Genomic DNA, 23,548 nt, shown 5'->3' with positions numbered 1-23,548 from the left:
AATAGATAGCATTGATTTAATCTCTGGGATGAAAGATCAATGGCTGCACCAAGGATATTGAAACTAACAGTAAAAGTAAAAGAATTTGAAATGCTACAGGAGGGATTTCCTGGATGTTTTTCTGACTGTGTTTAACAAGGAAGATATGAAGTGTAAGAAAACTGGAGATGATAAGGAAATGCAATTATGTGACACTATAAAAATTAAAATGAGGCTGACACAGTTAGCTCATCTCCTTTAATAGAAATGCAGCAGAGGGATCTTGAAATGGGAGTGCTGTTTTAAACAGCTTACACAGAAACTGAACCAGGACCAACAGCCATAGGTCTTTTTTTAAGAAAAGATAAAGTCCTCATGAGGAAGTCAAGATCACCTTGAACACCAGTCAATGAATAATGACGGTAGTCCATCAGATGGTAGTTCCATCTGAGAATTATAATAAAATGTTATAAGAGATCCATGAACTTGCAATGTCAGGTCACTTAGATAGTAAGAAAACCTAAGCTAAAATATTAAAACATTTTTATTGCTCTGCGTACATAAAAATGTGGTTAAGTTTTGCCAGATATGCTCTATATGTCAGGTAATGTCGAAACCTCAACTCTCACTTAAGCTTGTACATTTAATTCTAATACTAGCTTTTGAAGAAACATTTAGTGGATTGTTAATAGATTGTGCCTGACCTTTACCCAAAACCAAAAGTGGGAATCAATTTAATTTAGCAAGTATGGATGCTTCAACAAGATTTTCTGAGACCGTGCTTTTGGGCAAAACTATATTAACAATGTTACAGACTTTTTTTTAACAAGTTATAGATTACCCAAAGAAATATAATCAGGTCAAGGTTCAAATTCTTGTTGCAAATATTCATAGATGTAATGAACAGTCTGAGAATAAACTAATTCCATATTCACCTTATCATCCACAAATTCAAGGAGAATTGGAAGTATGGTGCCAAACTTTAAATATTAGGACAATCCTGGTGATTAGGATAAAGTAATTCCCTTTTGTTGTTTACCATCAGAAACGTCCCTATATGTCCACTGGATTTAGCTCTTTTGAACTGATACACAGCTATAAAACAAGAGAATCTTTTAAATTAATCAGAGAATAAAACATTTTCCAAGCTCAGGAACTAAATTTGCTATTTATATCTCAAGATTCAGAGAAAAAAACTAATGAAAGCATGTAAGTTGGCTAAAAATCATTTGAAAACAATGAAAATTATTTGCTGGGAAAAAGACAAAATCTCAGAATCATGCTGTTGGAGACAAGATGTTAAGTGCAGTTATCTTTCTGGGGAGGCAGTGCAGCTGTGAAAGAAGTAAGGAATGATATAAAATATCCAAATGATTGGAAAATTAATCAGAAAGTTGGCACCTCAGAAATTATGAGATAGTATCAAGGTACCTGAATAGTTAAGTGGAATATTATGCTATTTCTCAGCGAACTATTGAAGTGACTTACAAACACTGTAACAGACTTGCGAATCAATTTATTTAAATAGGTCAGGATAAAAACATCTCTGGCCATATGTAATGTAATGTTACGTCGCAGTTAATATAAGGTAAGGGATGTGTTACCCATAACACAGCATCCTATGGACTCAATCCAGAGAAATTAGCTTAAGTGGTAGAAAAGATCAAGTTCCTAATGGATAATGACATCATTGAATTAATTGAGTTCAATTTTTTGTTTTTTTTTGGCTAAATGTCAATTGCATCATGTTTTTGCAGCTATTTTTGCTGAGGCCAAGTGAAACCCTTTGAGATATCTCATCAAAGTCACCTCATTAACAACGTACCATGTCTGTTTTGTACAATTCTAGCCCCATCTTATTATGCATCATTCCTAGAACAGTGGATAATTGCTGAAAGATCAGCATTCTTGGCACCCCTACTTTCTTTAAAAGGATGAGTACTGGAACTCGGAATCTGCCCTACATGGTGGTGGACTAGCATAGGAGGCCACAATATCAGATTCTGGTAACTGGCCCAATGTTGTCACCCATGGCAATCTGGTCTCCACACCATGGAGGAATGGATAGCACTGCTACTTCCTCCAAGCAAGTGCCTCACCCTTCTCTCTATTTAACATTCAGTCTATCTCAACTACTATCCCATCTATACCATGGCTTATGCTATGGCACTTTCACGGTTGCACTCAACATCTTCTCTCACTTGCTGTCATTCTCCCAAGCTCCCACACCATTATCCCTACATTGCCTCTGCCCTGCCTATTCACTCACCAGCCACACCTCCCAAAATTTCACCAATTACCAATTCAATGTCACCACTTACATCTCAAATATTCCCTCCATTGTTTAATCTTCTGCTGGAATGAAAGCAGAGTATAGCAGAAAGGGTGCAGAAGAGGGACGGGATGCTTGACATCATGCTCTTAATCCACTATGAAGTGAAATCCTGTCTCTCGCAAGAGAATGAACATTCCTGAAGGGATACTAATACATCCATGACCCTCCGACTCAATAAATGCTATTCTTCATTCCACTGCATTTCCCACAGATACCCTGCTGTCAGTGTAATTCATTGCACACAGTTTCCAATCATTAGCTGCTTGCCTTGTCTCCCTTGTGCTTTGCAGGAACCATCAGGATATCCACAACTTTGGTGGAGAAACTGTCTGCTCTGCTTGAATTCACCTGCTTGACCTCTGAGGACAAGAGTATCTTGGCCACAGAGTTATACATAGGTGGGAATATCACGTTTAGAAATTTTCGGAATACAACCTGGTGAGCACCTCCCTGTAAAAGCTCTGTAGCTGGCCAAGGATGTTCCCGATCGTTGGCAATTGGAGAACTTCCGGCTGTTTAGTCCCAGTCGCAAAGGACACAGTGATGTTGGCAATCAGGGTTTTATGCATACGCACAGGAGGAGAACAGGGGTGGCAATTGCATATCTGTAATGCAATGGCCCTGATAGGCCAGAATTTATAGGAGTACAGATATACTTTGGGGTCCAGCTGCCTCAAGTATTTGACTGTCTGTCTCTATGGATTGGTTGGTAGCTGAAAGAGAGAACCAGATCCAGCACTCTCAAGATTTGTTGGAGAGGCACATAAACTGTAGGTGTATCATCCCAGTCATTGTTCAAAAGACGTTTCTCCTTGTGGAATGAGAGGTCATAGTTTTAGTCTAAGGCACGGCAAATTTAAACCAGAGAGGAGAAGGATCACTTCTCTCAAAGGTCATCAATTTGTGGAATTCACCAGCCCAGAGGGTGGTGGACACCGGAATGAATACATTCAAGAAGGAGGTAGACAGATTTTTAACTCGTAATGGGGTAACATTTTATGGAGAATGGGCAGGAATGTGTTGTGGCCAAGATGGGATCAACCATGATCATATTGAATAGGCTTGAGAGACTGATTTGCCTATTCCTGCTTCTAGTTCTTATGTTCTAAGACTTTGGCTGCTGTCTCGCTGCACATGCAGTGTTTTCCATTTGCTGTGTGCATGCTGTTGGCACATGGTGCAAGTAAGAGATTCATGTAGCATAGAACTGAAAGCGAGATGCATATTCCTTTGACTAACAAATACTGAGCAGCATGACATGCTGTCTTATTGTGTGTCTGTGCTAATTAATACAGCAAAGCATTTGTTTAATGATCACAGGAAGAGAATATTGACTCGAGAAATAGCTTTGATTGAATGCAAACATTTGCTGGAAAAGAAACAAAGGGGTAAAAGCAATGACTGCAGATGCTGGAAACCAGAGTCTAGATTAGAGTGGTGCTGAATCAGCACAGCAGTTCAGGCAGCATGCGAGAAGCAGTAAAATCGACGGTCCGGGCAAAAGCCCTTTATCAGGAATATAGGCAGAGTGCCTGAAGGGTGGAGAGATAAGCTAGAGGAGGGTGGGGGTGGGGAGAAAGTAGCATAGAGTACAATAGGTGAGTGGGGGAGGGGATGAAGGTGATAGATCAGGGGGGACAGTGGAGTGGATAGGTGGAAAAGAAGATAGGCAGGTAGGACAAGTCATGGGGATAGTGCTGAGCTGGAAGTTTGGAACTGGGGTGAGGTGGGGGAAGGGGAAATGAGGAAACTGTTCAGGTCCACATTGATGCTCTGGGGTTGAAGTGTTCCGAGGCGGAAGATGAGGCATTCTTCCTCCAGGCGTCTGGTGGTGAGGGAGCGGCAGTGAAGTAGGCGCAGGACCTCCATGTCCTCGGCAGAGTAGGAGGAGGAGTTGAAATACTGGGCCACAGGGCAGTGTAGTTGATTGGTGCGGGTGTCCCAGAAATGTTCCCTAAAGCACTCTGCTAGGAGGTGTCCAGTCTCGCCAATGTAGAGGAGACCGCATTGGGAGCAACGAATACAATAAATGATATTGGTGGATGGGCAGGTAAAACTTTGGATATGGAAGGCTCCTTTAGGCCTTGGATGGAGGTGAGGGAGAAGGTGTGGACGCAGGTTTTGCAATTCCTGCAGTGGCAGGGGAAGGTGCCAGGATGGGAGGGTGGGTTGTAGGGGGGCATGGACCTGACCAGGTAGTCACAGAGGGAACAGTCTTTGCAGAAGGCAGAAAGGGGTGGGGAAGGAAATATATCCCTGATGGTGGGGTCCGTTTGGAGGTGGCGGAAATGTCGGTGGAAGATTTGGTTTATGTGAAGGTTGGTAGGGTGGAAGGTGAGCACCAGGGGCGTTCTGTCCTTGATATTGTTGGAGGGGTGGGGTCTGAGAGCAGAGGTGCGGGATGTGGATGAGATGCATTGGAGGGCATCTTTAACCATATGGGAAGGGAAATTGCGGTCTCTAAAGGAGGAGGCCACCTGGTGTGTTTTGTGGTGGAACTGGTCCTCCTGGGAGCAGATACGGCGGAGGCGAAGGAATTGGGAATACGGGATGGCAGTTTTGCAGGAAGTAGGGTGGGAAGAGGTGTAATCCAGGTAGCTGTGGGAGTTGGTGGGTTTGTAAAAAATGTCGGTGCCAAGTCGGTCGTCACCGACTCCCACAACTACCTGGATTACACCTCTTTAGCATGGAAACAGGGTGTCTCTTCACTGAGGTTTATATATTTGTATGGTTGTGGTTGAGGATAAAAAGATTATTACAAATATCAGGAGCAAAGGAATAAGACTGTTTCAATTATTTCTATATATTGTAAAGTAGTTTGTGTTTCTTTGTTATTGTGTGCAATAGCCTTGTAGTTCTTTTGTTTCATATAATAAAAGCAAAGTACTGCAGATACTGGAAATCTGAAACAAGCAAGGAGAATGCAAGAGAAACTCAGTGGTTCTGGTAGCATTTGTGGAGAGAAATAAAGGTAATGTTTTGACTGGCATGATTCTTCTTCAGGACTAGTATTTAACAAGTAAGCAGCAAATATCATGGATCCAGAGATATTATTATCCATTTCAACCCAGCCTCAAGCCCATGAGAGTTGTCTTTATATTCAGCTCACTGTCAGAGGCTGCACTCCAAACTGCCAAAGGATTTCCCTTTAAAGAGGACTATATAGAGTTCATCTAGCCCACTCATTTCATAAAGGAGCTGAGAATATAGTTAGACGTTGGTGTCTTGGCTGGAAAAGATTTTGGGGAAAGGTTGGTGTGAGAGACAAATGAGCTGAGACAACGTTTAACAAAGTGTGTTTATGTTCACTTAACTGCATCCGCATCTGATCTGTTCATAGGTTTCACTTTGACTCACATTAAAATTATGTGCCTGAAATTGCTGGACAGATTCTCCTGTTTTTTTTTTGTTAGTACAGTGCAGTAACACGCCTTCCGGCATATTGTGCTTGAGTCAACCATATATTCTCTTGAATTTTTGTTTTATTAGTACAGCACGGGAACAGGCCCTTTGGCCCACGACACCTGTGCCAACCACAATGCCATTCTAAACTAATCACAACTAATGGTCTGCATCCCTCTATGCCCTGCCTGTTCATGTGTCTGCACAAATGCTTCATATGTGCTTCTATCACCTCCCCAGCAGCACATTCCAGGCACCGTGCAATCTCTCCTTTAAACTTTCCCTTCACACTTTAAACCTATGTTCCCTAATATTTGACATTTCCACACTGGGAAAAAGCCTCTGACCATCCATCCTATCCAACCCGCTCTTAATTATATATACTTCCATCAGGTCACCCCTCAGACTCCAATGTTCTGGTGAAAACACATTCAAGTTTGTCCAACCTCTCCTTATAGCTAATACACTCCAATCCAAGCCAATATCCTGGTAAACCTTGCTTGCACTTTCTCCAAGGCCTCTACATCGTTCCTATAGTGTGGCAATTAGAACTGCACATAATATTCCAAATGTGATCTATCTAAAGTTTTATACAGCTGTCAAAGCATTTGATTTTTAAGAAGTATCTGGATAAGTACTTAAAATACCTGCGCATCGTAGATTGTGGACCAAGTGCAGATAAGTTAGGCTAGTGTAGTTTGGTATTTGTTGGTTGGCATAGACATGGTGAGCTGAAGGACCTGTTTCTATTCTGTATGACTTATTTCAAACACAAAAACTAAGATTATTCCAACTCCCTATACTATTTTCCAAGAATACAATAATCTGGAAATTGCCATAGACAATCATTCCATTTATCTTTAATATTTTCTTCTATATTTTTATCAAAAGTACAAATGAGTACATTATTTCTTCAAATACAGAGGAAAAATTGCTATGTTTGCATACTAGCATTACTGACAGAACCTTTGAGTATTATGCACAACTTTAAAATATCAAACAGATCTCTTGTACAGTATATCAGTATCTGCTGGTGAAATATATAGTGTAATTTAATTTTCTATAATTGCCAAATATGCCAGTCTTGAATTTTGTTTTTGGATTTCTTCTCTAAGGACATCTAGTCTTACGTAAATTGGTAGGACTTTTTAGAAATTATGGATTAAGTACTAGAAATAGATTTACATTTATAGTCTGTATGTTTTAAGATCTAATAATATAAAATGTAACATTAATATAATGAAATAGATACTGAAGCTACACATTAACAACAAAAACATATTTGTGCATGCATGATACAGCTCATTTGAATTATCTTTACACATCGCTTTTAACCAGATTTTAAATTTATGCAGTGGCTTGTCTTGTGCGTCTGTATTTGATTACACTATCGTAGAAAATCATTAACATGCAGTGACAACACAAGTTGAATTCATGTTTTCCTGTGACAGATTTTCAGGTTTTCTTTGAAGGTCAAGCTTTGAGTAATGGTGCTTCAAGCAGATTGGGTTCAAGACTTAATTTTATTTCATATAATATTCATTTTTGTGTTATTTTTAAACAGTTGTTAAGCCCTGATTGGGACTATATTAAAACTTGTGTAAAGAAATCCTATGTACTGTACCATGTCAACCAGTGTGTGTGTAGTAAAATAAATCCATATGACATATTAACAAAAAACAGAGAATGCTGGACATGCAAGGCAGGTCAGTCAATGCCAGTAAATATTTTAACATGTAGACTTACATCAGAGTTTTAATTTCTCTGTTTTTCCACAGGTACTAAGATAGTTATGGAAGGGATCCTTCCATATCCATCACAAATTCACCTGCACCTCCACACACATCATTTACTGCATCCGCTGCACCCAATGTGGCCTCCTCTATATTGGGGAGACAGGCCACCTACTTGCGGAATGTTTCAGAGAACACCTCTGGGACACCCAGACCAACCAACCCATCCACCCCGTGGCTCAACACTTCAACTCCCCCTCCCACTCCACCAAGGACATGCAGGTCCTTGGACTCCTCCATCGCCAGACCATAGCAACACAACAGCTGGAGGAAGAGCGCCTCATCTTCCGCCTAGGAACCCTCCAACCACAAGGGATGAACTCAGATTTCTCCAGTTTCCTCATTTCCCCTCCCCCCACCTTGTCTTAGTCCCAACCCTCAAACTCAGCACCACCTTCCTAACCTGCAATCTTCTTCCTGACCTCTCCGCCCCCATCCCCACTCCGGCCTTTCACCCTCACCATAACCTCCTTCCACCTATTGCATTTCCAACACGCCCCCCCCACCCCCAAGTCCCTCCTCCCTACCTTTTATCTAAGCCTGCTTGGCACACTCTCCTCATTCCTGAAGAAGGGCTCATGCCCGAAACGTCGATTCTCCTGCTCCTTGGATGCTGCCTGACCTGCTGCGCCTTTCCAGCAACACATTTTCAGCTCTGATCTCCAGCATCTGCAGTCCTCCCTTTCTCCTAAGATAGTTATTGCCTGGTTATAATATTTTCAGAGTTCTAGCATTGCCAGTTCTATTAAAAAAAAAGCAAGCGTTATTATATCTATAAGAATTCGTAATACACCAGTACTTTGTCAACAAAGAAATACCAAAATAGAAACTGCTGGAAAAGCTTAAGTTGTAAGGAAGAGTCACTTGACCCAAAACGTTAACTCTGATTTCTCTTCACAGATGCTGCCAGATCTGTTCAGCTCTTTCTGCAATTGTTCTTTTTGTTTCTGATTTACAGCATCCACAGTTCTTTTGATTTTTAGAAGATCTACGAAAATGTGCTTTCAGCAAAAAAGTAAAATATTGTCTGATTGCAAAAAGATATCTAGTGAAATTATTAGAATTGTGGTGGCAAAATATTTCTGTGAGCACTTTTGAAGAGCCTTGCAATTATGCAAGCCAGAAAACCAAGATTGTGAATGTATTAAAATCAGTTTCTTCTTTTATATTCATGACTTCACTGGACAAAAAGCAGAGAAACCAAGGTTTATGTTGTACGACTAAAGGAATGGTAATTACTCAGGATGTTTGCAGCCTAAAGAACTTAAATTGTTCATATACTATTGAACAGTACATTAATATATAGTAGATCATGGCAACTGAAAATGAAAATTTTATATATATATAAAAATGAACATTATATGTTACTAATATGAGTTTAAAAGATCTCACCTTTAGTTCAAATTGCAAGCATATAAAAATAACTCAGAGCAGGCAAATACAAGATAATGAAAGAAATTTTCATGTCAAAATTTTGATTGCATTCTCATTAAAGATATATTGGACCAATTTACTTATGTTACTCTAAAAACATAACTGAATGGTACAGTATAACTCAGACAAATGTTAAAATTACAGAGAAATCTGCACAGCCCCTAACAAATCTCTTTAGTTTGCTTTCAATGTACAGAGTTATGATGCAAATGTTTCTAATCCTTCCAAAAGTGAAAGTAAGGTAAGATCACATCAGCTGAAAACAATGGATGATTGCTTTTACCATACAGGTTTTTAAATTGTATTATCCAAAGGTACTATGTTAATATATTTCCATTTATAAGCTACAAATCAAAGAGATTTAGAAATGAAATTTTTCTGTCAGGAAGGCACTTAAAACGTGCAAGCACCAAATTGTGTCATTGTCAAGTAAATCTGCAATAACGCAAATACAACAATAAAGTGAAGACTAACCATTCTTGTAGCAGATGTCAAGTTTTCCATTTCCTCATGGGTCACCCAGACATTTCCTGAGGGCTAATTATAAAGCCCACAGAGAACCAATCACAATCCATGTGAGGCAAGCAGTGTTAAAGAAGAAAGGCAGCACCACTGTAAGCCAATAGCGTATAGCATCATAATGAGAACAACAGCCTCACTGCTAAACTGACCAAGTTCCCAACATGTTCATACTCTGCTTAGCATATATTCATGAATCTGGTAACTGCTACACAAGTATTCTGTTGCAGGGAACAGTGAACAGGAAATTAAAAAAAACACAAATAGGAATACTTTATCAAAGCTTTCAAAATCATTTTATTGCTAAACCAGACAGTTTTAACAACTGCACTGAGGCTTTAGAGGCACAGCATAAGACATTTTTGATATGTGTTCATTAGGATTTTGATACGTTTTGAGATTATGCTATTATGCATTCCAACCTTCCCCTTCTCCACTACTGATGACATAGTATTAACTCTTCAAATCTCATTATAAATATCTCATTAGGTAATCTCTTCTGTCTTGCTTGAACTACCTTGACCTTCAAAGTGCAGCATGCCTAAGGTTTCCAAATTCATGCTCTGGGATGAATCTGCATATCTATTAGACTCATAAGTTTGTTTTGAGATCTTAGATGTGCTTTATCAGTGAACATTCTGGCTGTAGAAATATTTTACAACAAAACATCTAAAGTTATTTCAATGCCTAAGTTCCTCAGAAGTAAGCCATCAATGATTTCCTTTGCACTTAAAATGAAATGATTGGGATTTTTTCTGATATGGCTAGCAAACATGGTTTGGGGAAACTAACTGTAAGGGTTGAATTTATTTTGGGATGCATTTCAGGAAGACTTCATACATTCAAATATTAATATATTAGGTTGCATGGTGTAAGTTGTTGACTTAATTTCAGAACATTTTTTTGAAAGACTTACCCACTGTCACAGTGCAAAGTGCATGAAAAGATTTTACCATTGATTCAAGGATTTGTCAGCATTAATTACACATTTTAGATTTTAAAGTGAAAAATTGTCAGGTGCAGATTCTGATTTTGGTTAATAGAGTAAAACAGGTGATGTTAATTTGCAGCAAGTTGAAAGATAATACTGGACTCAATCTTTACTTACTGTTATATTCATTCAGAATGAAGTATTACAAACTAATATCTCCAAATTCAATCACACTATAGTTTCCCTAATTGTCTCTTTGTATGTACTAAAGTAAAACCCTAGTTAACACCCACCTGAAAATATGTTAGTACAGTTTACCATTATTGGTGATATAAAATCCCAGCCTTATTTACCATCTTCAATTTCTATTTTCAGTAGAACCAAGAGGAATGTAAATCAAGTTACCAACTTGTTATTTGCACCTCAGTGGTGCTAACTGGAATCAGTATGGGAAATTGATCAATAAGCAATAATATACAGTGTGTATAATTTAAGGGATGCACTGCACAGTAACTTGTCAACACAGAAGAACAAGAACAGCAGTCTCATGGGGATTTCCCCACATATAAGTTCTTTTTAAAGTTATACATCCTAAATTGAAAATATACTGCCAGTGTTTTCTCATATTTGTGGGCCATCGTCTCAGAACTCCCAAAAGAACAGTGTGATGTAATATGGTCATTGTATCGACTACAGTGTTTCAAGAAGATCTTCACAAGGGCAATAAAGGATGGACATTAAATGCCTTGCCAGTCGCATCCATGTTCCATGAATAAGAAAAGGAATTTGAGTTTGACTACTATCGCTATTAGTTATCAGTATATTTTTCATGAATTGGTATTCGCTACAGAAGGAATCAATGTTCCCTCCATCTCTGGTTTCCTCACATCAGATCACACCAACATCATTTATTCCTTATCGTCAATTTTAGCACTCCAACAGCTCAAGAGGTCACCCTGCTATTGAAATTTCTTTCCCAACAGCACTTTGCACAAATCTATGCATAAAGCTACACAACAATAAAGGATACAGCCTGAAAAGTAACTGCAGTATATTGCCAATATGACATGACCCAAGAACATATATGATCAGTTAAACATATGGTCAGACATCATGTTATCAAATCTCCAGGTCTGCTTACAACTACAGTTCATGGTTGACTAAAATACATCCTGTTAATATTCTTCCTAAAACATTTAAAGTTTAAATAAATAATTTTAATTTGCATATTACATTGGTAGTAAGTTAACAAGTGTTTCAAAAGGTGTTTTTTTTAAGAGTATTGAGACCACAGTTTACAACCTTAACATGGTGTACATTCAATAAAGACTATCTAAATAGATTTGGGAAAGGGAAGAAAATTCTTAAATATGTTAAAAATATAACTAAGATGAAAACACAAATGGCACCATTAGCCTCAGCACTTTGTGTTATGGAGAATAAAAATTGTGAAAGATCTTGTTGTTCAATAATTATTTAGTGTTGTCCCTCTGATGTAGACAACATTCAAGGATAGAACTGGACTTAGTTATGATACATATCCAGTCAATTAGCTCACCAGCATTCACTATTAGGCTCACAAATGAATAATTTCAATATGGGTGAAGTGGTACATAGATTCACCCTCAACAATAGTTATTTTTAAGAAAGGGAAGACAAAATGGGCAGAAGAAGCTACCAAGTATGTAGGGACATAATCTTGGGATTCTAGCATTTCCACTGTTTTTCAGAGGGTTCCACAGATTTCCATCAAAATTAATGCAAAAATCGGGTACTTCACTAAACCACATCCTCATTCTTTATTGTCTTATTTCTCAATTGTTGAAGAGGTCTACACTATCTGAATCCTTGTGAACTTCAACACCTGTGCTTATCCAATAAAAATGGCAAACAATTTGTTACCAATGAGGATGTAGATGCCAACAAATTGCAGTCTATTTATTGTAACACATTATGCATTCCACAATTACTTCACAAAGATTCAGAAAGAGGCAAATATTAACAGTATATATCAAAACTGATAGACAAAGTCTCCATATAAGAGAGAAAATTTAAATTCAGATTAAATTGTGCACAGGCACAGAAATACAGGGAGGTAAGGAATGATCTTTCCACTGATAAAAACACACCCAAGGTACATTTCATAGTCTAGGGCCATTTTATCATTGAACTAGCAAGGTGCATACACCAAATGGTTATCTCCAGGCAGTTTGCCAGAGGAGTGCCTTGAAGGTGTCAGCTCACAATGCTGTATGAGCTGTTGCTCATGGTGACAATTACTGCCACCATCCTCTTTAAATGTATGAAAGTACAGATCCTGTTGGTACAGTGTGGTAGAGAAAAAAAATTTCTGGTCTAACTAGAGATCTCTTGTAGTTTACATAATATAGCTTATTGCATGTTTAGAACTAGTTACACATTACAGTGGTAGCATAGATGCTGTTACAGGCACTTTGAGGATGACCAGATGTTATGCATCACTCCTGCAAAATCCTAAACAGTTTTATCTTCAGTTCAAGATTATATCATCATAGTGAGTGGTGCTTATGGCACCCTTCAATATTAAAACTTTCATATCTGTATATGATATTTCCCATATACAAGCAATATTTCACATTACTACTGATATATTTATGTACGTAACTACATTTACCACTATCTTATCTGCCCAAAGTCTCTGACTTTTCAAATTCAGGAAATCTGGAGTTTTCACTGTTCTCATGGAATTGTCTTTGGATTTGGAAGATTGTTAGCTTACTGGGCAGATGACATTTGATTTGACTCTCTTCCCGACAGTGTGAGGCCTGCAGGACCATTGCGTTTTCAAGATCCCCATTAACTTTGTACCAGCTAATTAGTATTGGATGATTAACTATAATGGGATAAGATTCCTACAGTTTCTTTGTATGACCCCGTTGGTAATACGGACATTATGTGATCTCCGATAGTCTGCAACTTCTTGGATCAATGTACCTTTTCAGTTCAGATCCCTGAACCACATGTGTTGCCCTTCCTAAATGTAACAACCACCTTGCACTTTGGCACAAATTGAGTGAGGCCTGTTGTGCACGATATGACTGGTACTTAATATATATGTCTTGATAGTCCTATTGATATAAATGTTGAATTTCGGTAGGAATGGAATTGAGTCTTCAGCTTACCGCTGATCAGCAACTCTCATGGTGCTGCAGCATCAAAGATTAACAGTGTCAGGTAGAAGTTAGTACTTATTTTCAAGAGTGACTTAACTGTTCTGACCGGAGGTTCATTTCCCCACTTGATTGTGAATATCTTGGCAGCTTGTGACATATTCAAATCCAGAACTAGCTGCAAATTGGCTGAAACACTCTTTTGCAAATGGTGGCTTATCACCTGAAATGATCAGATCAGGAATACCAAGCCCTTAAATATATCATGTAAGAGTTTGATAACCATACCCTAAGTCATGGCAGCAGCTTCTGAACCTTCATTTACTGAAGAAATATTTGATGTAATAAGGTAAGACCTTCATCATGATTAGTAAGTTTGTGAACGACACCAACACTAGTGGTATAGTGGACAGTGAAGAATGTTATCTAAGAGTACAACAGGATTTTGATCAGCTGGGCCAATGAGCCGAAAAGTGACAGATGAAGTTTGATTTAGATAAATGCAAGGTGTTGCATTTTGGTCACACAAACCAGGGCAGAGCTTACACAGTTAATGGTAGAGTCCTATGCACTGTTATCGATCAGAGAGACCTAGGGGTTCAGGTACATAGTTCCTCAAAGGTGGCGCCGCAGGCAGACAGGGCATGAAGGCGGCATTTGGCAAGTTTACCTTCATTGTTCATTGAGTATAGGTGTTAGGATGTAATGTTATGACTGTAAGGAAATTGGTGAGGCTACTTTTGGAGTACAGTGTACAGTTCAGGTCACCTTATTGGAAGGATGTTATTAAATTAGAAAGGGTGCAGAGAAGATTTGCAACGTTACCGGGACTGGAGGGTTTGAGTTATAAGGAAAGGCTGGTGAGGCTGGGACATTTTTCGCTGGAGCTTAGAGATTGAGGGGTAACCTTATAGAGGCTTAAAAAATTATGAGGCACAGATAAGGTGAATAGCAAAAGTCTTTTCCCTAGGGTAGAGGAGTTCAAAACTAGAGGGCATTGGTTTAAGGTGAGTGGGGAAGATTTTAAAGGGACCAGAGAGACAATATTTTCATACAGAGGATGATGCATATATGGAATTAACTGCCAGAGGAAGTGGTAGAGGCAGATACAATTACAATATTTAAAAACCAGTTGGACAGGTTCATGATTAGGAAAGGCTTAGACAGATATGTATCAGACGCAGGCGAATGTATCAAGTTTAGTTTGGGAAAGCTGGTCGACATGGATGAGTCTGTTTCCATGCTGTATGACTCTATGACTCTCAATAGCTCTGTGCCTATATGTTTCCACAGTTTAGTTGGCAATATGGCGGGTATCAATGGCTCTCATTGTTGATGGCACAGGTCCTGCAATTGATGATAAGATCCTCAACAAACTTGGTGATATTAGCCCAAAACATTGCTGACCAAACATTGGCTCTGCCCTTGGTGATCAATAAGTCCCACCTTCCTGGGGGCATCTTTGTTCTAGCTAACTCTGACCACAATCAAACAGATGTTGGGACATCCATGACCTCTCACCTGCCCCCACTGGATCTGGCCAAGCCAACTGTAGCTTATAGGTTATTGTGCCACAGTGGGTTCAGTATATGACTCAATTTCATGAATAAACTTGATATCAAACAAAGGTGGGAAGGAAGCAGAATTGGGAAAGGGTAATTAGTAAGTGCAATGGAAAACCTAGACAAAGATGAGTGGAAGATAGGTCATCAATAATTAAGATAAGGCAGATGACAGTGACAATCAGAGGTAGTATTAGAGGTGATGGTAGGATTGGGTTGGGGAAGGGAGGATGTGGGCTGCATCTGTGACTGACAGTCACAATCAGAAAAAGTTGCATGAGGAAATTGAGAACGGAAATGGGAGAAGGTACTAATGCTCTAAAATTATTGAATTTGTTACTGAGTCCTGAAGGTTGCAGGGGCCTCAAGTAGACAATGAAATGCTGTACTTCCAGCTTGTGCTCAACTTTGCTGTTCTCAGCCTGACACAGAGATGTTGGCCAGGGAACATGATGGTGCTTTGAAGTGGCAAGTAACAGGAAGCTCAAGGTCATTTTTGTGGACCGAACAGTTGATCTGCAAAGTGGTCATCTTGCCTGTGTTTTGTTTCCCCACTGTAGGGCAGATACAGTGTGGGCAGTGAATACATTAGACTACTTTGAGTGACATATAGGCAAACTGCTACCTCCCTTGGAAGGTGCGCCTAGTGCCTTGGTTAATGAGCAGGGAGGAAGTAAATGGGGAGGTGTTACAGGAAGAAACAAAAGCCATTAAACCATCCTGATAGAGGATGGATGTCTAAAGGGATTTACAGGTCCATGATGAAGAGAAGATAGCTGGAATCCATGAACTGGAAATTCTGAAACTGACATAAAGTGTCAGAAAGCAAATGTAAATCGGAAGGGATTGGACAAGGGAGAAAAAATGAGTCAAGATAGGAAGAGATAAGTTCTGTTGGGCAGGGATAGGCAGTCCTGCTTGAGAAATTTGTAAACGAGGTAGAAATGGGCTATATGGGGTTGGGGGACAATGAATTGGGAGGCAGTGGGAGGGAGCTCCCCAGATGAAATGAGATTAGTGACCATTATGAACACAATAATCTGGTGTGCAATGGTTGAGTCATGGCCCAGGCAGAGACAGGAGGAGGTGGCACTCAGCCACTGCAATGTAGAGGTCAGAATGCCAGACAATAACAATGCCATTCTTTTGGCAGGTTTGATTACATAGTCATACTCTCCTTCAAAATGAATTTGTGCCAGTTATTTGCAGAAATGAATTTACATTCTCTTTGACATTTAAAAAGTGAGAACTTAAGTACTGCTGAGAAAGGACATATTTTATTGAAGCTTATGTTTTGCACTGATTGGGGTGATTCACAAGAAAAACACTGTAAGGTGTAAAACCAGCATTTATAATGTATTAAATTGGGATTAATTTAACTGTGTAAATTGGGACTCTTAAGATTTTCCTGATGAATGCAAGATACAACTCTTTAACAAAATGTAATGTTTTCAACAACACTCACTAATGTTAATTTTGCTATGGAAAAACATTGCTTGTTGACAATATGTTATGGTATGGTCAAACTTTGAGATGTTTGGTTAAGTTGGGTGAATTTTGATTTTTATCATTAGATAGAGTACTAAACATAGCTTAATCCTCCATCTTTGAGCAGTTAAAATTTGATAAGGACCAGACTAACTTGTTTACTCTGAAGTTGCATTCCTTTCTGCTGTAATATTGCTACATTAATTAATCCAAGGAAAGTCATAGCACCTTTGACAGCTATTACGTGGAACTCAGGTTTGACTTAGGCAGGAATGCTCCCCATCACATCACCTGACCTCCTAATTCTTGACACACAGTTCAGTTTATTTAAAACATCCATAAAATAATTAAGGAATACATTGTTGGAATTTTAAAAATCGATTAAAGTTAACAAAAATATGTTATACAATTGGGTGTATTAGGATTTAAAAATAACAAACAATATGGGGCATATTTAATGGAGGCTTTTTCTAACAATTATTGCCTGGGTACAAAATAAAACAGACTGAAATCAACACAGTGGTACAGCCATGAATGCATGTATTATTACAATTGAAATGGACTGGAAATGCTGTCATAGTAAAAGAACAAACAGTATAGACATTTATGATTAGACTTTATAATTTGAAATAAAAGTTATGCCTTCAGCATGTACTAGATATAATACTTCAAATTACAATCTTCTACTTGAGTATACTGCGCTCCAAATTCACAGTCAAGTAGTCATCGAATTATAGCATATCAATGTAACCTGGTAAACAGGTCTATTTGATTTAACAATACTCTGATCTGTGTATTAAATTTACAAATAAAGCTAGATAAAGAAAACATAAAACCAAATAAGTTATGAAATTGATCTCTAAATATTTGCACAATACCCTGACATAATTTTTGTGTCATACTGGATGGTTGCTCCCAACGCATAGAATCACAGCGTCTTAGAGATGTACAGCATGTAAACAGACACTTCAGTCCAACCTGTCCATGCCGACCCGATATCCTAACCCAATCTAGTCCCATCTGCCAGCACCTGGCCCATATCCCTCCAAACACTTCCTATTCATATACCCATCCAAATACCTCTTTAATGTTACAATTGTACCAGCCTCCACCACACCCTCTGGCAGCTCATTCCATACACATACCATCCTCTGCGTGAAAAAGTTGCCCCTGAAGTCTCTTTTATATCTTTCCCCTCTCACCCTAAACCTATGCCCTCTAGTTCTGGACTCCCCGATCCCAGGGAAAAGACTTTGCCTATTTATCCTATCCATGCCCCTCATAATTTTGTAAATCTCTATAAGGTCACCCCTCAGCCTCCGATGTTCCAGGGAAAACAGCCACAGCCTGTTCAGCCTCTCCCTGTAGCTCAGATCCTCCAACCCTGGCAACATCCTTATAAATCTTTTCTGAACCCTTACAAGTTTCACAACATCTTTCTGATACGAAGGAGACCAGAATTGCACGCAATATTCCAACAGTGGCCTAACCAATGTCCTGTACAGCTGCAACATGACCTCCCAACTCCTGTACTCAGTACTCTGACCAATAAAGAAAGCATACCAAACACCTTCTTCACTATCCTATCTACCTGCGATTCCACTTTCAAGGAGCTATGAACCTGCACTCCAAGGTCTGTTTGTTCAGCAACACTCCCTAGGACCTTACCATTAATTGTATAAGTCCTGCTAAGATTTGCTTTCCCAAAATGCAGCACCTCGCATTTACCTGAATTAAACTCCATCTGCCACTTCTCAGCCCATTGGCCCATCTGATTAAGATCCTGTTGTAATCTGAGGTAACCCTCTTTGCTGTCCACTACACCTCCAATTTTGGTGTCATCTGCAAACTTACTAACTGTACCTCTTATGCTCGCATCCAAATCATTTATGCAAATGACAAAAAGTAGAGGGCCCAGCACTGATCCTTGTGGCTCTCCACTGGTCACAGGCCTCCAGTCTGAAAAACAACTCTCCACCACCACCCTCTGTCTTCTACCTTTGGGCCAGTTCAGTATCCATGAAAGACACATTTGAAAATAGCAATCCCATTTCCTTCCTGTCTTTTTAAAAACATTTTGTAAAAATTATATTGCTCACTCCCATCCACCTGCTTATGTTAACTGTAGTAATGGCACTGGCATGGTAAAAGAGAGGTCAATTGAGTTTTTAACAATTGACACTTAATTATTTACTTACATGTGATGAATGGGATGATCATTTTGACAATCACCAGCTAAGTTTAGGAGTTGGTGTGAAGATGATCATCACAACTGACCATCAAAAACAAGCCTGCCAAGAGCACATAAAATCTAGCGAACAATGTTATCGCACTGTAAAATATTCATATTTAAAAATCAATTGCGTTTTAAAAAATCATAGTTAGCCACATACAGTTAGCAGGTAGTGAGGAGGAATCTCAGCAATGTATTCTGATCTCTGGTTTCAGATACTCACAATCCCTCATGTATCATTTATACTGTTAAATTTGACATCTGATTCCAATTTGTAATTCTTTCCCTGCTAATGAAGACTCTATATGTATTGGCATCATTCAAAAGTGTGAAAACAAGGATACCAATATTATCAGAATAGCAAGCTTATTAAAATATGATAAATGACACTCACTGTTCTCGATGTTGGAGGGGCTGATGGGCTTGTTAGTGACACCATCTCTTGGATTGCCAGTCTGAGTTTTAAGCGATGAAGAGGATTACTGATTCCAATTTCTCTTTGGATCTCAGTGTCAGACAGGGCAGACATGATGGCACCACTCTTTACATTTGCGCGGCAAGCAGCAACATACCATGCAGGCATTCCAAGCCACAGCTGTATAGCAAAAAAAAACATAATTCACTCATTATCCAGATTACGAAAGAATGTTTAAATGGCTAATGCAGATTATATAATAAAAAATTAATGTACAGGTAGATACTTATAATCAGCAGTAACAATTCATTCTACTCACTCGATAAATTAATTTGTACATGGCATGTTTTTACAACAAATGAAACCCCATGCATTTATTACATTTGCTTTCCATATTTTCTTCCTGTTTCTTATTTCTTTCAATATACTTTTATTTTAATCTACCTCTCCATTCTTTCTCTAATTCATTGTTCCAATTGTCAAGTTTCTTGTTTCAACAGCAAGCAGCAGTTCTTGACTACAATACCAATGTCTCTGCAGTCAAACATTCAGGCTTACAAGATTGGTAGTTCTTTTGTCCTTAGTAGCTCTTCTGGGGGCCCTGGCCCTCACCCACAACTCTTTCACAGTATAGCAATATCTTCATTGATACTGCTTCCCTCTCTTATCATGAATTGGAAAAGTTTATTTATTTTGCTTCCAATTTTCATCCCTTGCTCTCACCTTCACCTGCCCCATCTCTGACTCTTCCCTTCGCTTCCTTGACATGTCTGTTTCCATTTCTGGGCATAGACTGGCCACCAATATTGTTGCATAGGTGGCACGGTGGCACAGTGGTTAGCACTGCCTGCCTCACAGCGCCAGAGACCCGGGTTCAATTCCCACCTCGGGCGACAGACTGTGTGGAGTTTGTACATTCTCCCCGTGTCTGTGTGGGTTTCCTCCGGGTGCTCCGGTTTCCTCCCACAGTCCAAAGATGTGCGGGTCAGGTGAATTGGCCATGCTAAATTGCCCGTAGTGTAAGGTAAGGGGTAAATGTAGGGGTATGGGTGGTTGCGCTTCGGCGGGTTGGTGTGGACTTGTTGGGCCGAAGGGCCTGTTTCCACACTGTAAGTAATCTAATCAATACCCATGACAAACTTACTGACTTCTCAGTTACCCTGTCTATATATCCTCATATCATGCTTCCAAGAATCTACTATTCCATTCTCTCAGTTTCTCCATCTTAGCTGCACCTGTTCCAATGATACCGGTTTCTTTAAGGAGGTCTCTCAATTGAGGAATTTCCACCATTGTGGTTGACAGGGCCCTCAACTATGTCTGACCCATCTCCCACATTTCAGCCCTCACATCTCTTCTGCATTTTGTCCCTCACCAGCACTCTTCCATCCAACAACAGCAATAGGGTCCCCCATTGTGCTCACTTACGATCCCACCAGCATCCACATTCAAAGGATCATTAGCTACCATTTCTGCCACCTCCAGTGGGATGCCATCACCAGACACATATTCCCCTCCCCTATTTTTTCAGCATTCTGCAAGGACCATTCCCTAGTACACTCCTCCTTCACTTCCAACACATCCCCACAGCCCCATGGCATCTTCTCTTGCAATTGCAGAAGGCGTAATACCTGCCAACTCACCCTCCTCCAAGGCTCCAAACATCCTTCCAGATGAAGCAGCACTTTACCTGCACTTTACTCAATCTAGTCTACTATACTCATTGCACACATTGTGAAAATTTGAAGCACAGAGTGGACGACTGTTTTTTAAAACACCTGCAATCTGTCTATAAAAGAGACCCTGAGCTTCCAGTTGCCAGCCACTTCAGCCAACATCTCTGCCTTGGGCTTGCTGTAGTACTTCAGCGAAACTCAGTGCAAGCTGGTAGAATAGCACTTATTTTCTGCTGGGAACACTGCAGCCTTCAGGACTCAGTATCGAGTTCAATAATTTTAGGGTTTGAAGCCATGTCCTTACCCCAACTGCCACACACCAGGCCTCGTCATCACATGGGCTGCTTGCACACACAACCCATTGTCATGGTTGTACTAATAATCCCAATTAACAGTTAATCCCCCAGACTGATCTTTAACCATGTCTTTGTCCAACTGTTTTCTGTCTCTTTGGGCTCTATCTTTACCTACTTTCCCCACATTTCCCAAACCAACATCTATGTAAATAGCAACCTTTCCCTTGCTACCATCAGTTCTGACAAAGGGTCACTGAACCTAAAATGTTAACTGTGTTTTTTTCCCACAGATACTGCCAGATGTGCTGAGTTTTCCAAGCAATTAATGTTTTTGTCTTTGTCCTCTGAATTAGAAACACAACAATTTTTGATGGAGAGGGTTCCAATAGTATTTCCAAAGGTTCCCAGAGGCAGGGCACATTTTGCTCCCACACCGTTTACAAATTTTGGCTTTCATATGGTCCATATAATTATTCAGGACCGTTGCACTTAACTGAACTTTATACGTCACTGGTCCTGACCTCTTTTCAACTATGCCTCTTTCCCGTACAGGGCCATTTACATGATTCTTACACCAAACTTCATCCTCTCTATCAAATTGTCTCTTCACTTAGCAGAGTCTCAGGTGCGGCATTGGAGTTTCTAATGTCATTTCACCTGCAACCCACCAGGTCTGTGAAGAAGAAACTTAACCTGGTGTGGAGTCTTCTACCCATTAGCAACACTACAGATGTTATCGCTGTAGTTCCATGTGGTGTTGTCCTATAATTAAACACAAATCATGACAGCTTGGTATTTAGTGAGGCTGCAGGCTGTTTCTTCAATCCAACTTTGACCTCGTTTTCTGCAAGGCCATTGGATGATGGGTGGTATGGAACAGTTCTTATATGTTGGACACCATTTGATTTTAAAAGATAACAAAATTCCCTCCTGATAAATGATGACACATTATCTGTGACTAACACTTCCAGGACTCTGTGTGTTGCAAAAGATGTATACAGCTTTTCTATCATCATTCCAGTGACTGATAAATGGAGCCTATGCACTGGATCCAACCACTTTGAGTGGACCTCTACAATGACTAAGAACATTGAACTGATGAAAACACCTGCATTGTCAACATGCAACCAAGTCTAAGATTTACCTGGCCATTCCCACAGCTGTGGGGGAGCTGCTGGTGGTAACCTTTGTCTTTGTTGACACTCTGGGCACTGCCCACTGACATAGATATATCTGGCCACCAGATATAACTTCTCATCAGCATCTTCATTTTGGAGACCCCTGGATGGCCCTGGTGGAGCTCAGCCAGTATTTGATAGGGACCTTTGCTCGGGACAGTCACTCTTGCTCCCCAGAAAAATATTTTGTTCTCTACTGTGAGCCAATCTCTCTTGGTCTAAAAAGCTTTCAAATCTACTTGTGATGGCCTTTTGGTTTCCCCCATTAATACCAGTTGTTTCAGTTCAGAAATGACTGGAATTTTCTGTGTCCAAAGTCAGATATTGTGAATGGGAGTGTCCAGAAAATTTAATATCATTACAGACGCTTCAATTTGGGCTAAAACCAGTGATGCATACGCTAATAGAAGGCTGCACAATGCATTCACATTCACTGATTGGCCACCTGGATGGTGTTCTAAGTTATAATTATAAGCGCTTTGTATTAGAGCCCACTGCTGAATACAGGCCGAAGCAATGGGTGACAATGTCTTGTCCTCTCTAAGCAGACTAAGAGGGGGTTTGAGGTCTGTGATTATCACAAATTTCCATCCATAAAGGTATTGGTGAAACTTCCTGACTCCAAATATGACTGCCAATTTTTCTTTTTATATCTGGAAGTATTTATGCTCTGCCTTTGCCAAAGTCCTGGATGCATAAGCTTTTGGATGTTCCTCCCCAGTGGACAACAAAATAAGCTAATACCACCCCGATTCCCTATGGGGAGGCAACGCATGTCAACACCAGGTCCTCCTTGGGATCACAGCATGCTAACACATTCGAGGATGTTAGCTATTTTTCTCTTCATTGAAAACTAGGGCTTGTCAATGAGACCATTTCCAAGGCTGACCCTTTTTTAGAAGTTAATGTAAAGGTGCTAGATGGATGTCAGGTTATTATTAACTTTCCATAATAATTACTAGGCCCAGAAATGACTTATGCTCCTGGCCTCTTGTGAGAGCCAGGGCACTTTTGATTGCTCACACTTTATCTTACAATAGATGGAACCCAGCCTTGTCAACTCTGTAGCCCAAGTAGGTCATTTAGGAAACCTGGAACACACAGTTTTCCCTTCAAAAGCATATGCCTGCCTTGGAAAAATGCCTTAGGACTATGTCC

The 23,548-nt window shown here is 39.8% G+C and overlaps 1 protein-coding gene across 1 annotated transcript in view; it reads right to left on the bottom strand.

The window, feature by feature from the left end:
- The window catches only part of ppfia2 (PTPRF interacting protein alpha 2), a 506,299-nt gene that overhangs the window by 44,937 nt on the left and 437,814 nt on the right, over nt 1-23,548 (bottom strand). The window contains exons 20-21 of the mRNA XM_060840055.1: nt 19,220-19,420; nt 9,418-9,480 (exon numbers count right to left, since the gene is read on the bottom strand). Coding sequence (XP_060696038.1) covers nt 9,418-9,480; nt 19,220-19,420 — 264 coding nt within the window. The remainder of the gene's footprint in view (nt 1-9,417; nt 9,481-19,219; nt 19,421-23,548) is intronic.

This window comes from Hemiscyllium ocellatum, chromosome 19, assembly GCF_020745735.1.
Source record: "Hemiscyllium ocellatum isolate sHemOce1 chromosome 19, sHemOce1.pat.X.cur, whole genome shotgun sequence".
NCBI classification, from domain to species: Eukaryota; Metazoa; Chordata; class Chondrichthyes; order Orectolobiformes; family Hemiscylliidae; genus Hemiscyllium; species Hemiscyllium ocellatum.
Note: the sequence above shows the minus strand (reverse complement) of the source record. Positions and strands in the feature narration are given on the sequence as shown.